The following is a 16,425-nucleotide window of genomic DNA, read 5'->3' on the forward strand; positions in this document are numbered from 1 at the left end:
GTATGTACCTATCTTTATTCAGTTGTGATTAATTTTTAATTAATAATTACTCTATGCAATCACTTTATATGTTTAATTTAGCATAGAAATCTATATTCCCATCACTTTATATCTTTAATTATAAATGGTAACACACATCATGCGTATAGATCTTAATTATTATATCATATACCAATAGTGCAAGATATAGATAATTTAGAATCATATATTGTTGTACATTACGTAGGGTTATTACCTCATGTTATTTTTAATAATAGCATGTGTGGGTAATATAGATGCAAATTTAAAGGGTTACTTTAAGTTTTTTAAGTAATAGTGGTAGGCAATTCAATCGCAAATTAGGGGTTTATTTTAAATATTTTTTTACAATGGCATAAGTGGGTAATTTTGATTAAGATTAGGGGTTACTTTAGTTTATTTTCTATAATGGTAGAGGTGGGTAATTTATATATAGACTTAGGGGGTTACTTTAGACTATTTTCATAATGGCATAGGTGGGTAATTTTTTAGAAAATATAATAGATCCAATGGCTATGATGATTTGAATCTATTTATTGATGGTTGGATGTTTTGCTTTTTTGTGAGAATTTCTAGGATTTCTCTCTTTTTCTAGAGTGTCCACCTAGGAATCTTAGGTGGCTTCATCCGGAGGCTTCAAAAGGAGCCTCCAATTAGTAATAGTAAGGGCCTGTTTGGTTATGGATGCTTATTTATAAGTTGCTTATTTGCTTATTTGTAGTTGCTTATTTATAAGTCTAGGTGTTTGGTTTGGGTTTCTTATCTGATTGCATATGACATATTTGCCCCTACCATCCTATTTCCCACTACCCCCAACCATTACCGATCACCGCTCAGCTAACCCGTTGGAAAATCATCACAGAATCGCAAGCGCAGCTCACAAGACAGTCGACCTCGCTTCTTCTCTTCTCCCTGCCGGCAGCCTCTCCTATTCTTCTTGCTTCGACTGTTCCTGCGACTCCAGACTGCCGCGGCCATGGGGAACCACAAGAAGCTGCTGCAGTTCCTGCGCCCGGACCCGGCGGTCGCGGCGGCGCCCAAGCCGCCGCCGCCGTCGTCGTCCGATGACGATGACGACGACTACGCGTGCTCCACGCCGACCACCCCGACCACCGGCGCCACCACGCCCACGATCGCGACGACCAACTCCGCGCCCTCGTCGTCGTTCGCCATGTCCCCCTGGACGCAGCTCCCGGGGCTCGGCTTCGGCGCCGGCGATGGTGACCACCACGGCGCCGCCAGCGACACAACCAGGACCATTACCAGCTCAGTACAGAGGCGGCGGCGGCGAGGCGCGAGCGGCTTCGGGCGGGAGCGGCGGCGGGCGGCGGCGGGGCGCGAGCGGCTGCGGGCGGGAGCGGCGGGCGGGAGCGGCGGGGCGCGAGCGGCGGGCGCGCGGCGCGGAGGCGGGCGGGCGGGCGGGCGGCGGGCGGCGGGTGCAGCGGCGGTGGGCAGGCGGCGGGCGCAGCGGCGGTGGGCGGGCGGCGGGCGCAGCGGCGGCGGCCGGCGCGGAGGCGGGCGGCGAGCGGGCGGTGCGGCGGCGGGCGGGCGGCGGGCGCAGCGGCGGCGGCCGGCGCGGAGGCGGCCGGCGCAACGGCGGTGGGCGGCGGGCGCAGCGACGGCGGCGAGCGGAACCGGCGGTGGCCTGAGTGGTGACAGGATAGAGGAGAGAGAAAGGAGAGAGAGGAGAGAGAATGAGGGTAGGAGGTGTAAAGTGCTCCATAAGCAACCATAAGCAACTCAAAACTTGCTTATTTGCTTATGCATAAGCAACTTATAAGCAACTATATAAGCAAGAGTGTTTGGGTTATAAGCAACTTATTTGCTTATTTATAAGTTGCTTATAAATAAGCAATGCTAACCAAACAGTTAGTAAGATTGTTTGAGAGAATTTTAGTTTATTTTTTTGGGAGATGCTATGTTTCAGGCGTCTGAAATTGAATATTTATTTAGGCAACAAAATTAGAATAACAAACAAATGTTCTAAGCAATAAGATGGAAATGTTCCACACAATATAAAAAGCTTCCAGCTTCATGGTTTAATAAATGCTCTAGCAATACAAATTATTTGGGCCTTGTTTAGTTGCCCAACTTTGGAGATGCAAAATCACTGTTGTAGCACTGTAGCACACTGTAGCGTTTCGTTTGTATTTGTGAATTATTATCCAAATATTGACTAATTAGGCTCAAAAGATTCGTCTCGCAAAGTACAACAAAACTGTGCAATTAGTTTTTGATTTTGTCTACATTTAGTACTCCATGCATGTACCGCAAGTTTGATATGATAGGGAATCTTCTTTTTGCATAGTGTCAAAGTGGGGAGTTTGGAGGGAACTAAACAGGCCTTGTTCTTGAATAATGTGACGAAAGAAAAGCAACATCTAAAATACTCGTTAATCACAATCCAACCCAAGCGTTGATGCAACAGTTGAAATACTTCGCATGAACAAGATTGATATTTCAGCCACTTGAAAGTATAGGAAATAGGAGGTGTGTTAATTTTTTAGGAGAGAAAATAACTCATCTTGAGGAAGTGAGCTTTAGCTCGGTGGAATGCGTGAATGTGTATCTCACCCTACACTATCTACTTTTTTTTTTATCATTTTCTAGTTCAAATCCTTGATCGAGTTTTTTAATTAAAAACCCCTCATTACTGACAGTTGGACCTTCTTCTTTTACCTAGTACAAATAACGGTTTCCTAGAGGCAGGCTCCAAAGCTCGAAGTGTTTTACCTAGGGAGCTTGAGCATGCCCTTAGATTAGTGGCTTGGTAAAAGGCCACCCAAAGTGAGGTTTAGCAGACGCGCGTTGTCAAAGAAATGTAGTTTTTTTAAACATTTGTTGAGTGCTTTAGTGCTGGGACGGTATAAACCCCTGCTCTGGCTCATGCTGGTTCTGATTTTCCGCCTTCATATGCTTAGGTGGATCTTTCTTGTGCCCACAGATGTCATGTTGGGTGAGTCACGACGAAAATGCTGATATGCAGGCCAGCCATACAAATGTGCAGATATCATGTTGGCTTATGTGCTCGAAACAGGAGGATTTGCAGTTGTTGCACGACATGTATCAAGCCCCAGCACGTTTTTGCAGGCCTAAACGAGGCACAACGTTCAGTACATATCACATGCGGAAAACTCCATTTTTCATCGGTCAAATTAAAAGCCTCCAGTCCTTCACCAACCATCACCCGTTGCAAGGAGAAAGGGGCAAATCTTACGGAACCTGATCCCACGAATCCCTTGTGTAGCCCCTTGATGGGATCTCATCGGTACGGGTACGGCAGTCGGCAGCATGCAAAAAGAGCAACCTCTGCAACGTGCGTGGGTGGGTGGACCGGCTGTATTGGACCATGGCATGTCCTCTCTCTGAGAATTCTGTAACATGTTTTTTGAGTTTTTCCGACGGGACAAGGTGGCGCTTTCAGTTGGATTTCGGAATTCCAGCCACCCATATCACTTGTGGCTCGTTTTCTGTTCTGCATCACAGGCTGCTGCGTAGGATCGTCGTCACACTCGCACTGAGCCACTGGCGTGTTATATGTCATTTCTGAGCGAGGGTTGCAGCTTGCAATGCAAGCAGGGGACATGCCGAGACAAGGGATGACGAATTGATGATGGTGAGATCGTACCACGGTAGGAGTTGCTACGTATTGGCACATGGGAATAGGATTGTATTACTTCAAAATTGCCATTGGCCTTTTCCGATCCTTTTGTTGTCATCATGGGCATATACTGGACGGGCTATCCCAAAGTGTCCAACATATCTGAGATTTTGATGGATCTAGTCAATGTGTCTTATCGGCTTGGACTACCAGCCAAACCACTCGAAAGAAAAATGAAACCCCTATCTTCCTCTTAAAAAAAAGAGAAATTAAATATGCTCACCTTAATATTCTCTATATCTGCCAAGCCTGTATATGATTGGCAGATGATAATTCTACTTTGTCAAAACTAGGGTTATTGGTGCTCTAGCAGACTACTAATTTCACACCCTGATAAATATTTATTTTGGTAGCCATAAAAAACTAACCCCCCCCCCCCCCACCCCAAAGCCTTCAATTGTCCCAAAGCTTCTTTGAAGATGGTATGTTTCTAAACTATGAATAGTAGTGTAGCTATGGATAGTATGTTTCAATTGATCAACTGCAGTAACTAGAGTTTAATTCCGTATTCATGCTACATTGACAGATGAGAATGAAAAGAAAATGTTTGTTGTGGATGAGTTCCTCCCTGCGAAAGATGCCATCAAGTATGCCATGTGAGTTTTTCTTTATACTCAGGCGTAATAGATACTAGCCTATGCTAGCTTGCTTTGATACTATTTTATACAAGAAAAATTTGCATGTGTTGAAATTGAGCCATTTATTAGGCTATTTCAAATGTTATGCTTCAGGGACTTACATGGCTCGAACATCCTTGAAATTTGAGAGCCCATTGCACTACAATCCAGCTTGCTCAAATGCAGATCAGCATATGCTACATATTTACTCAAGAGCTAAAGAACTGTAGTATGACATGTTAACATGCATGAAACTGAAACAATGACCAGGGACATTACGTTCTGTTCATTCTGAGACAAGCAGCAGCGCTTTCCTTTCGATTATGCATGTCAAGTCTAAACACTTGGCTGAAATCTCTGTCGTCAAACCAACATTTGACAGAACGATTGCCTGACAGAACGCCTTTATCAACCTGCAAACTTAACGTGGCATTTTCAATAACAAAGTGAACCTTTTATTATACTATTCACAATTCTGCTCTTTTTGAACCCCTGCAATTTCTGGGTCCAATATTTTGATTGAACTATAGCTTTATACGATGAGTGATGGTATTTTAAATATTTTATCTGAATACAGACTGTAGCTCATATTGCGCATATATACAGAGATTCAAATACTCCTAACAAATCAATAATTCTTTATCCTGTAATTCTGAACACTCGTATTCAGATAAAAGATTGCCAGCACAGATCTTTTACAGAAGACCAAGAAAGACACAGCCACACCAAGATATAGAAGCGCACGATTTTATTCAAATGTCTCATGAGCTCTGCTGACTCTGCAGCTGTTGCTGTTGCTGCTGCTGCAAGCTGACAAGCTTGTGGTAGGCGCCGTTCCTGTTCTCGATCAGCTGCTGGTGCCCCCCCTGCTCGATGATCTTGCCGTCCTGCAGCACCGAGATGACGTCGGCGTTCTTGATCGTCGACAGCCGGTGCGCCACCATCACGGTGGTCCGGTTCTTCATCACCCGGTCCAGCGCCTGCTGCACCACGCGCTCCGACTCCACGTCGAGCGCGCTCGTCGCCTCGTCCAGGAGCAGGATGGCTGGGTCCTTGACGATGGCGCGCGCGATGGCGATGCGCTGCTTCTGCCCGCCCGACAGCTGCACGCCGCGCTCACCGACCTTGGTCTGGTACCCCTCCGGCAGCGAGCTGATGAACGAGTGCGCGTTCGCCAGCTTCGCCGCCTCGATGACCTCGGCTTCCGTGGCCCCGTCCTTGCCGTACAAGATGTTCTCGTAGATCGTCGTCGCGAACAGCGCCGGCTCTTGCTGGACCAGCCCGATGTGCTTCCTCAGAGACTTCAGCTTCAGCTTCTTGATGTCCTTCCCTGCAAATTGCATCCATGTACATAGGCTTAGCAGAAGAATTTATCTGGAAAAACGGGAGCCGTTGTCGTTGAACGAGAGGTACCGTCGATCAAGATTCTTCCGGCGATCGGGTCGTAGAACCGGAGGATGAGCGACAGCACGGTGCTCTTGCCGGAGCCGCTCATCCCGACGAGCGCCATGCTCTTGCCGGCCTTCATCAGGAGGTCAAGGCCCTTGAACACGGTCACGTCGGGCCTCGCTGGGTACCGGAACTCGACGCCCCGCAGCTCGATCAGCCCCTCGACCCTCTTGATGTCCTCGCCCGTGTCGATCCGGACGTCCGTCTTACGATCCAGGATATCGAACACTGAGGACACCATCTGGTTCCCTTTGATGATGTCAGGCGCCATCGCCAGTGTCTCACCCATGGCCAGCGCCGTCACTATGAGCACCATGAAGGACTTCATCACGGACTTGAAGGTGGCCAGCTCCTTGCTCATCAGCTGCGAACCATACCTGATTTTTGTAACATTTTAGTTCTAGTGTACAAAAAAAAGCCTGAACTCAGTGTCCTCCATCCAATATTTAACACTTACCATAAGGCCAGTGCATAAGAGGAGAAGAGGAAGAACTGGGATACACCGTAGAAGAGGCCGGCGCCCTGGCCTCGCCGGAAGGACCTCTTGGAGGGCTCCTTAAGCTCATCTGCGTAGAGCTTTATCACCTTCTCCTCCGAGCAGAAGGCTGCCACCGTCCGGATGTTGCTCACTGCCTCCGCAGCAAGCATGTTGGCCTTCAGGTACGACTTGCCAAGGTTGCCACCATAACCTTTCATGAACATTTTCTGTTTCCGAACAAGCACACGAGATCATGAGTAGACGATCAAAAAAATGGTCATCGGTTTGCTATTGATAAGGAAGGTGAGCAAAGCAAGAGACGTTCTGTCAGTTCACCTCGCTGATGTGGCCGCTGACCATGAGGGGGTAGGTGGCGAGCACGACCAGCGTGATCCTCCAGTTGAGTATGAAGGCGATGATGAGCGACGTCACGATCATGCCGACGTTCTGCAGCAGGATGGTGGAGCGATCGACGACGATGGTGCGCACGAGCGTGGCGTCCGCCTCGAGCCGCGACGACAGCATGGCGCTGGTGTTGCTGGTGTCGTCGAACCACCCGATCTCGTTCCGCAGGATCGCCGAGAACATCTTCTCCCGGACCCGCAGCGTGAGCCGCTCGCCCATGATGCCGAAGCTGAGGTGCTCGATCACGTGGAACACCACCGTCAGCACGGCCCCGCAGCAGAAGAGCACGGAGATCTTGCGGACCTCCTGCTTGGTGGTCTCCCACCCCATGTAATAGGACACCAGCGCCTGCGTGACGCCCAGCGCGAAGAGCGGCATCTGGGAGCCCGCCACGAAGGCGCTGAGGGTGCCCGACACGCCGAAGAACCAGTCCGGCCGCACCATGGAGTAGAGCTTCTTCATGGACACGGGCTTCCCCTTGTGCGCCTCGTCGTGCGCCTCACCGGCGCCGTACCGGCTGATTGAGTCCTTGTCAGAACGGAAGCTGGCACCCATGCTCGTCCTCCCGGACAACTCCCTTGAATACTTGAAACTACAAGCAGACAGGTTTTATAGTTCATCAGAACATGATGACACACTTGTTATCTTTGACAATGTTCATAACTGGTCCAGCAGTGTTACCTTAGTGGCCTGGTGATGCTTGCGCTGTCAGATAAGGACGGCTTCTGCTGAATCTGGGCGGCCTCCTGCAGCTGGATCAGCGAGGAGTACGCGCTGCACGGGTTCGCCATGAGCTGCTCGTGCGTGCCCGTCTCGACGATCCTGCCGCCGTCCACTACGGCAATCGTGTCGGCGTTCCGGATGGTCGACAGGCGGTGCGCGATCACGACGGTGGTGCGGCCGACCATGACGCGGTCCAGCGCCTCCTGGACGCTCTTCTCGGACTCGGCGTCCAGCGCGCTGGTCGCTTCGTCGAGGAGCAGCACCGACGGGTTCTTCAGTATCGCCCTCGAGATGGCGATGCGCTGCTTCTGCCCGCCGGAGAGCTGGATCCCGCGCTCGCCGACCTGCGTCTCGTACCGGCCGGGGAGGTGGTTGATGAACGTGATCGCCTCCGAGAGCTTCGCCGCGTGGTTGATCTCCTCCATGGTGGCGTCTTCCTTGCCGTAGAGTATGTTCTCCCGGATGCTCGTCGCGAACAGGGCCGGCTCCTGGTTCACCAGCCCGATCTGCCTGCGCAGCCACTTGACGTCGAGCTCCTTGATGTCGTGCCCGTCGAGCAGGATCGAGCCGGAAAGTGGCTCGTAGAAGCGCTCGATGAGGGAGACCACGGTGCTCTTGCCGGACCCGCTCCCGCCGACGAGAGCGACGATCTTGCCGGCCGGGAAATCGAGGCTGAACCTGTCGAGGATGACGACGTCCGGCCGTGACGGGTAGCTGAAGTGCACGCTGCGGAACTGGATGTGCCCGTTGACCGCCGGCAGCGTGCGGCCGGTCTTGGAGCTCGCCTTGTTCACGGTGCTCCTCTCGATCATCTGGAAGATGGGGTACGCCGCCGTCCTCGCCCGCAGGAACGTCGATATGTTCGGCGCCGCCTGGCCGAGCGACCTGCCATTCACACCGGCACATTCGAATTCCCAATTAATTGCTTGCCGACGTCGACGTCCGTGACGGACATGGGGTTAAGGTTTGTGCACTCACAGGCCGGCGATGACGACGTTGAGCATGGTGGTGAAGGACTCGCCGCCGTTGGAGATCCGCTTGTGGACGACGACGCCGGTGAACCAGATGAGCAGCGCCCAGGAGAGGAAGAGCACCGAGTGCATGGAACCGAGGCCGAGGCCCTTGGCGAGGCCGCCCCTCTTGCCGTACTTGTACGTCCTCAGCAGCGCCTCCCGGTACGACCTCACGGCCTTCTCCTCGCCGACGAACGCCTGCACCGTCCGGACGTTGCCGATCACCTGCAGGAGCGCGCACGAACCTACGGCAGCGTCAGTACGCGCGTTTCGTAATCGATTACAAGCACAGCACGCATCGAGAAGGGAGGATTCGAGGCGGTCGACCTCCTCGGCGATCTCGCCGGCCTTGACGTAGGACTTGCGGACGCGGGCCATGAGGCCGATGGTGACGTAGGCGTAGGTGCCGCCGGCGATGGCGATGAGCGGGACGATGGCGAGCGTGACGAGGCTGATCTGCCACACCTGCGAGAAGCCGATGGCGAAGCCGGCCACGAACCGGCTGATGTAGTGCATGAAGTTGCCCACCTGCAGCGAGCCACGGAGACACCATGCCACCATCCATTAGTTTGTGAGCACGTGCACATAAACTCAGGTACGTAACGTAACCATGCGTGATGAGCTCGCCGGCGTTTCGCACCGCCCTGAATCTTGCGGCGGTGCTCTGCAATTGTTTTTTTTTTTTTTACTTTGACTGACTAGCGGAGATAATGGGCCGAAGTTATGTGGGCTGGATTTAAGTTAACTAACGGGCCAGGGCGCAAATAGCAAAGGTCAAGATGCAGGCCCGTTACAGCTGGAGTGTACTCTTGCAGCCCAAATAAAAGTGTTTCACAGACAACGCGCTTCTCTGACATGAACAAATTCTATTCTAGGTGAGAGGCGTCAAAAAAAAAAAACGCGCTTCTCACTCCAAATTGTACATCAACTTGTCCCAACTTTACTTCGACGTCGAGGAAAAAAGGGGAAAACCATTATTTCTGCCCACGTGTAACAGGAAAAAACTTTTACGGGAAAGCAACGGGAACACATCATGCTGAACTGCTGAAGTTTCTTTCCGAAACAGCCCGTGAAAAGTTTCAGCTCCAAACTTGTGAACCATTGCAGTACCAGTTTGTTGGTCGCCGTTGTTTCAGCAAGCACGATAAGTTGGCACGAACTAGAAGAGCTTTTAGGATTACGAGAGCAACCAACCCCGTCGAGATACAGAGAGACCTCGGTCGCTGTCATCACTTATACTCCGCTGACTTCAGGGAGCGTGCTCGAGCAAGGAAAGCGGCCGGCACAGATCTGGGTGTGGTGCGGCGCCATCCACGGCACGCGTCCTGACTCCTGAATGGAGAGTAGCGTGACCCCCTGCCGGCAAGTGGAGTGAGGTTTGTCCCTGACCATTTGGGAATAATAAGCCTGGATTGGTGATTAGCAACCACCTTGAGCGGCCCATAACTGATGCAGCTAGCGACATCAAAGAGGGTGATGAGGAGTGAAGAATCCTCACATGGTGTTTGGGAGACTTCAGGTTTCTCACTAGGCTATACGAGGCTTGATCTCCTCGGGTGGCTAGGCCCCAGAGGCAGATCCGGTGTATTGTCACTTGGGTAATGCGCGAAACATGACAGCTGCTTGCTAATCATGTATAGATTCTGGGCATATACAGCAAGTGTCACTAGTGACTCCGACCAGGCAACGACTCTAGTGTTCTAGAAAGATTGACCCCTGAAGAGACAATTTTCCTGGATCCGTCCCTCTGTCCTTGCCTAAAGACCTCTTTGGAGCTATGCTTTCTGCAGGAAACAAAATTTCTCTCAGATGAGTTCCTCCTCGGCGAGAAGAAATGAGATCCTAGAAAGAAGAAAGAGTCGGCCATGGCTTGGGCATGAACGCTGGGGGTGGATCACAAGTGACATGCATGAACATTGACGCCTAACTGGCTGGAATGGGAGAATGGCCTGTGCGCGTCATAATCTGTGAATACTACATTAGTAGACTGGTGGTCTGTTCGCTTCAGCTTATTCAGTCAAACAGTATTTTCCTCTCACAATAAATCAGTGTTTCAGCTTTTCAGTCGACTTATAAGCTGCAGCGGAGAGGCCATGGATTACTGGCGTGTGCAGAAACTCGCGACAGGGTGCAGTGTGCACCTAAAAGAGGCGGCCATGAATTATACTGCTGTTAATGGTTCCCGTGCATGTAGATGTAGAGGAGAGGGAACTGGGGTCTGGGGATCATAAATTGGAGGCCAGAAAAGGGCTCTAGCGCAGTCATTGACAGAGAGAAAGCCGTACGATACGACCAAGATCATAAATTGGTATGCCGATTTTTTTCTCAGGTTAAACGCCGAATTACTATGCTCAAAACAGGCCCACCGGCCGGTTGTATAACTTGTGGGGGCAGATTCCACGTGTGAAAATTAAAGGGTGACTGACTTGCCAGGATCGAGCCTAGGGCCCACCCTAAGAGACATGCGCCAAGACGTTCTAGAAGCTGCCCGTACTGCCATAGTTGAGAACAATGATACCGCTAAAAAAAGACGAGCCCAACATTTTAAAACCTTTACGGTTAAAGAAAGGAAAGTTTGCAAATACTGTAAAATGTACCAATTTCATTTATATCCAAAAAAATTCATATTTGTCCTTGTCAACTGTTTAATGACACCTCCAGGCTCCAGCTTTTGTTTGTTAGGCTCACCCATCAACCCAATATATATTTCATTTTAATCCATATATGTCATTATCAACTGTTCTGTGATACCTACAGTTTGTTTATTAAACTACCTCATCAACACAAATACTATATACACTGCATTTTAGCAGGAAATAATTAATATTTGTCCTTATCAACTGTTTTATGATACCCACATTTTTGTTAAAGTCACTCATCAACACTAGTAATATGTTTCTTTTTCGCCTAAAAGTCTATATTTATCCTTCATTCTCAACTGTAAAAAGTTACTTCTTCTGAACTCAAGCCTCGTTTGAGATAAAAAAAAAATTCTCATCCATGCGTAACCAGAGGGACTGACAGGGGGTTTACCACTCCAATCTACATATATTGGGAGCGAAGAGTTTAATCTAAACAAGCTCAACGACCCAATTTGGTGGACCAGGAATCTTGTGAAAGTGATAGGTAACACAACACATGTTATGAGGAGTGTTGGAGCGTACATGGTGACGGTCATACCGCATGAGCTAGACGTGCTAGGATGGCCCTTTATGAAGCCACATGGTATGGTATGGTATGGGAACAGACTACAGATCGAGTGCAACAAGGCGAGGTACGTACGATCCATCTAAACAGACGGTGCATCATGACAGACATTGATTGTGCTTTATGTCAATCTTGAGATGTGATCATGAATGCTCGCTTGCTACTTTAAAAAGAAAACAATTCCTCTAGCCATGGAAGAGTTTGTTGCTATTATTTTCTTTTCTTTTTGAAGAGTTTTTTGTTTCTAAACAAATACAAGTAAACTTTTTAAACTTTGGCAGATGATTTGTTAGGGAAAAAAAATCGGCGCATTGACATGATGATATGGATAGGTCTATCGCAAGAAGGTACTCTCATAGTAAGGCAACTATCCCTAAAACAACACTCTTTTGGTGACTGATTAGAAAACATGCTCACCGACTTAACTGTATGCGGACTTAAATAAACACAGTACTCTCCCTCCGTCCTAAAAAGAATGATTTTTTAGGATTTTTTTCAGACATATCTTACTATTACTAATTGGAGGCTTCTTTTGAGGTCTCCACGTGAAACCACCTAGGATCCTAGGTGGCCAAACACTCTAGAAAAAGAGAGAAATTTTAGAAATTCTATTAAAAAACAAAACATCTGGTCGTCCATTGGTATATTGTAATCGTCAGTGATAATAAGATCCGTTGGATCTACTCATAAACCGAACAACCCGATCCTTCTAACGGACTCTTCCCCCACCGGATCTGAACAACCGCTCCACTTTTCCTCCTCGGCACGTGTCGCCCGAACTCATCTAATGGAGCGACGAAAACCTAGAGCGCCGCTTCCTCCATCCTCCGATTCATCTCCCAGGTCAGCTTTCTACTTCCAAGCATGGTGACATGCCATTGGAACACGTTGCGAATGTGGTCGTCGTTGCGAATGTGCACGAAAAGCCTCAGTAATCCCTGCTGCTGTAGTTTTTGCCATGCAAATGGGGGTAGGAGAAATGAGGAACGGATCAAGCACCTGCACGTGCATGGCTAGCTGGTGGCGGCTGTAGAGTTTGACAAGAAGCCGATCACTGGCACCAGCGCCGCTATGTATCGTCTCTGCTCAAGGGCGGCATGACGAGGCTTAAGTGAACGAGTGTACCCCGGCGCCGGCGTGCTACCATCATGGTCACAGTGGCAGGGCCAACCATGGGCAGGAGGTCGGTGACCTTGCTTGCATGTATGCGACCACTTTGACTGCTTAGGAGGATTCAATTGCCTTTGATTTTGAATTGCAGGTTCGCTGGGAAAAGAACCAGATGATGTCCGTCATCCATGACTTCATGCATGCAACTTCCATTTGATCCTTCATACAGGGCAATCTTCTTTGTTTATATCCTACCAAAGCCGTTGCTTCCTATATGTGCCTAATTTGAGATGCTTGATAGCAAAGTTTCGCCTTCACTTCCACCTCTCCAAGATGAGCTTAATTGGTTATATTAGAGCGAGAAAGCCAATCAAGCCGTTGCATGATGCCTGGCCAAATGTTCCAGTGGCCCTGTTCTATGCTTGATGTCCCTATTGTAAAATGGAAGACTCCATGTTTTTATGTTTATTTTTGTTAATGCCAGGTAACATGCATTGTCAACCTTATAGAAGACAACGAGGACCACATGAAAATTATGCAGTCCTCAAGAGCTTGAGCTAAACATTAAGTTTCACCTGCAATGATGGGTACGAAGGACCTATTGCATATATCTCTACGTAAACAACGTCGCTACAGTTTTTATTTTCCCACCTATTACTTTCTGGGAAGGAAGCAAAAGGCTGACTGTGACTTATTTATAAGCTGTTTATATAACTTTAAAATAAAATCCTAGGAAGAGAGACTTCCTGAGCTAGCTGTTGCCAGATCAACAGTCTGGCCAGTGGTGGGATGGAAAATAAAACTACATATGCAAATGAAATTAGATTACCTCAGAATGTTTTTTCTTATGTACAAAGTTATCATACTGAATTTCAACAAATTGACATTTAGAAATTCCATATTATGTTTTTTGTTATGCTGTCTGTTCTATGGGATTATGAGTTGATGTTGTATAATGGATCGAAACTTTTCTTAACAAAAGATCTAATTAATCATAAAATTACTGTATGAGAAAAAAATGTCAGAACATGTGCAATGGTAAGTATATTATTGTACAAATAGTTAGTCATATAAATTATTGTCAAGGTTACCAAGCTTTTCTCGGTAACTAGGATATATTTTATATTTATGAAATGAGAGGGTATACATATAGCCTTACTACAATAAAACTGACCAACCCAAGTGCAAGTAAGAAAACTTCTTTTGATATTGGGAGTTTTCATGTTCGAGCAACCTGTCTGTTTACATGTGAGTCAGCATTTTTTTTTCCATTTAGATCAATTATGCCTTGACTTGCATGGTTTTGTACAAACATGTTGAATGTGAAGAAAACAATTAAAATCTATTTGTGGTGTGGTAGAATATGGTTATGTTATGTTAATATCGAACATAATAATTTTCGCGGTCTTGATGCCTTCTTATGATTACTATACTTTTGCCATATAAGAAAAGGTATACTGAATCTATTCATTCATACAGATTTATGAGCACTCTGATACTCATTTGCAAGTATACTTTTCTTTTGCTAGAGGGTGTATAAGTTGTTACAAATTGGAGACTCCCTTTTTAAAATTTCTATATTTAACCACTTCATTTTAAATTATACTCCAAACACATATTGACATTCAAACTCTACGTGTACATCACTTATTAAGCAAAGAATATATAACTACAAACCAGTAGCCGTGCTAGTGCATAGGTTGATGGACTAGTTAAGGGTGAATGTCTGGAAAAAAGACGCATGTATTCTTAGTTAGTTCAGTTTGTATATAGAAAATGGAGAAATATGTTTCCATTTAATCATGCATGCACGAGATCAACGCGCCAGATTATGTATGCATAAGATTTAAATTCTAAAACATCATTCTTTTTTAAACAAATTTTGAATTCTAAAATATCATTCTTCTTAGGACAGAGGAATACTTCAAAAAAATACTCTACCAATCGCCACGTCATAGCTGGTGAACACACGAACGGATAAATTCAAGTACCAAACCTACACTCGCTCGATATACTTGGCACATGGGTGAAGAAATCCTTTGGTTGAATTTAGACTGCCAGAAAATTAAAATCGACCTGTTCCCCCAGAAAGCAAGAAATGAATTCAAACAGATCGAGAAGCTCTAGCAGCCTCTAATAAATCGGCGCGGTACTTTGCGGTTGCGGACTGTGAATCCCTGCGGCGTACTGCTGCGCTGCGCCCGCGCACGCCTTGAATGCCCCTCACCAACCCCCCTCGTAACTCCGCGCCGGCCCCCGATCAGATCAGCGCACCCGCCGCCTGCTGCCCGGCCGTTAATTCCTCTCGTCCTTTTCCCCTTCCGGCTCGCCTGAGCTCGCCGGCCGGCAGCCGGGCGCGGCGCGGCAGGAATGGTAACGCGCGCAGGTGAGTGAGGTTTACGTGTGCGGGTGCGTACCTTCTCGGAGATGGCGTCCTGGACGACGAGGATGTCGCTGGTGATGGCGTTGATGACCTCGCCGGTGGACGCCTCGGTGTCGAAGACGGCGATGTCCTGGTCCAGCATCGCGCGCAGGTAGGCCAGTCGCATCTTCGCCGCCTGCCGCTCGCCCGTGTGCATCCAGCACGCCACCTCTGCAACACCATACGCATGTCATCTTACTATCTGCTTGCTTTGCTGGTCGCATTGCCATAGGAGCTAGCAGGGCGGTGTCTCGTTGCACGCACCGGTCCACGACGAGAAGAGGATGACGATGCCGAGGTACACGAAGTCCAGCGAGTACTGTGCACGCGAAACGAAACGAGACAAAAGGAAAACATCAGCCCGAGTCGTTGTCGCTAGCTACCTAGCCAGTGCACGACAAGGTTGTGTGAGGTGAGATCTCCGAAACGGCCGGAGATGCGCGTGCGTGGCGCCGTCTGGAGACAAGCAGAGGTTTACCTTGGCGACGCGGCCGGAGACGGTGGTGGGGAAGAGGTAGGCGAGGCCGATGATGTTGATGAGCTTGCCGAAGAAGATGAAGAAGACGGGCACGGAGGCGCCGTGCGCGCAGGCGCCCAGCGAACCCACCGCCATGAGCACGCAGTCCCACTGGTCCGCGAACGAGAACAGCTTCAGGAACGGCACCTTGGCCACCTCCTCGGCCGCCTTCTTCTTCTTCCCGCCGCCGCCCTCCTGGGCGGCGCCATTCGCCGACGAGCTCATGCTCCCGCCGCCCGCCCTGCTCGACAGGCCGGAGATCGCGGCACGGAGGGCCCCCCTGTGCCTGTGGCTGCCCTCGCGTCTGGGAGTGATGGCGGTGTCTGTGCCCGCTGGTGGGGCTTTAAAAGAGTTTGAAAGGGGTTTGGTTTGGTGCGTGCTGGCCTGCTAGTCTGCTAGCTGCCGTGCTCGCCCACGGTGGTAGGCTGTAGGAGCGGTGAACTCGCCAGCATTTCAGCTGCGCGGGGCACAGGTGGTGGAGCCGTGGAGCAGAGCAACCGACTCGTTAATGGCGATCGGAGGAGGCGATAGCTTTGACTCTGGTAGGGCCAGGGCGTCAGCTGGCCATGGCTGCTGCCTTGTTGGGGCAGGGTGACAAGTAGGTGCAGAAGTGAAGTGGATTTGTCTGAATTTTGATTAATGCTTGCTGCTAGAGCTAGAGGGCACAGGTAAGATAAATGCTGCTACTTTACTTCGACAGCTTACAGCACTCTCAATTTTCTGAAATAAACAACCACGTAATGCCGAACTCGTGTGCGTGCGTCCAATGAACCCGTGTTGTAAACTCTACTTTTTTTTTCTTCTT

General features: G+C 48.9%; 1 protein-coding gene across 1 annotated transcript; it reads right to left on the reverse strand.

The window, feature by feature from the left end:
* Nucleotides 1–4,809: 4,809 nt before the first annotated feature.
* On the reverse strand, nucleotides 4,810–15,845 carry LOC101754118 (ABC transporter B family member 2). Its single transcript, XM_004953467.3, has 10 exons — nucleotides 15,582–15,845; nucleotides 15,368–15,422; nucleotides 15,099–15,274; nucleotides 8,692–8,892; nucleotides 8,330–8,589; nucleotides 7,310–8,236; nucleotides 6,560–7,220; nucleotides 6,203–6,450; nucleotides 5,710–6,122; nucleotides 4,810–5,626 (listed from the first exon to the last, which is right to left on the reverse strand). The coding sequence occupies exons 1-10, from the start codon at nucleotides 15,843–15,845 to the stop codon at nucleotides 5,058–5,060; spliced, it is 3,774 nt and encodes a 1,257-aa protein (XP_004953524.1). The 3' UTR covers nucleotides 4,810–5,057.
* Nucleotides 15,846–16,425: the final 580 nt, after the last annotated feature.

This window comes from Setaria italica, chromosome I (genome assembly GCF_000263155.2).
Source record: "Setaria italica strain Yugu1 chromosome I, Setaria_italica_v2.0, whole genome shotgun sequence".
NCBI lineage: Eukaryota > Viridiplantae > Streptophyta > Magnoliopsida > Poales > Poaceae > Setaria > Setaria italica.

Bases quoted from the DNA above. Each gene is read 5' to 3' on its own strand.
- LOC101754118 (XM_004953467.3), bottom strand. From the start codon at position 15,845: ATGAGCTCGTCGGCGAATGGCGCCGCCCAGGAGGGCGGCGGCGGGAAG. The intron at 8,590-8,691 runs GTCGACCGCCTC...GCGCTCCTGCAG, and splicing joins CCGGCGAGATCGCCGAGGAG to GTGATCGGCAACGTCCGGAC. The intron at 7,221-7,309 runs GTAACACTGCTG...GTCTGCTTGTAG, and splicing joins AGCATCACCAGGCCACTAAG to TTTCAAGTATTCAAGGGAGT.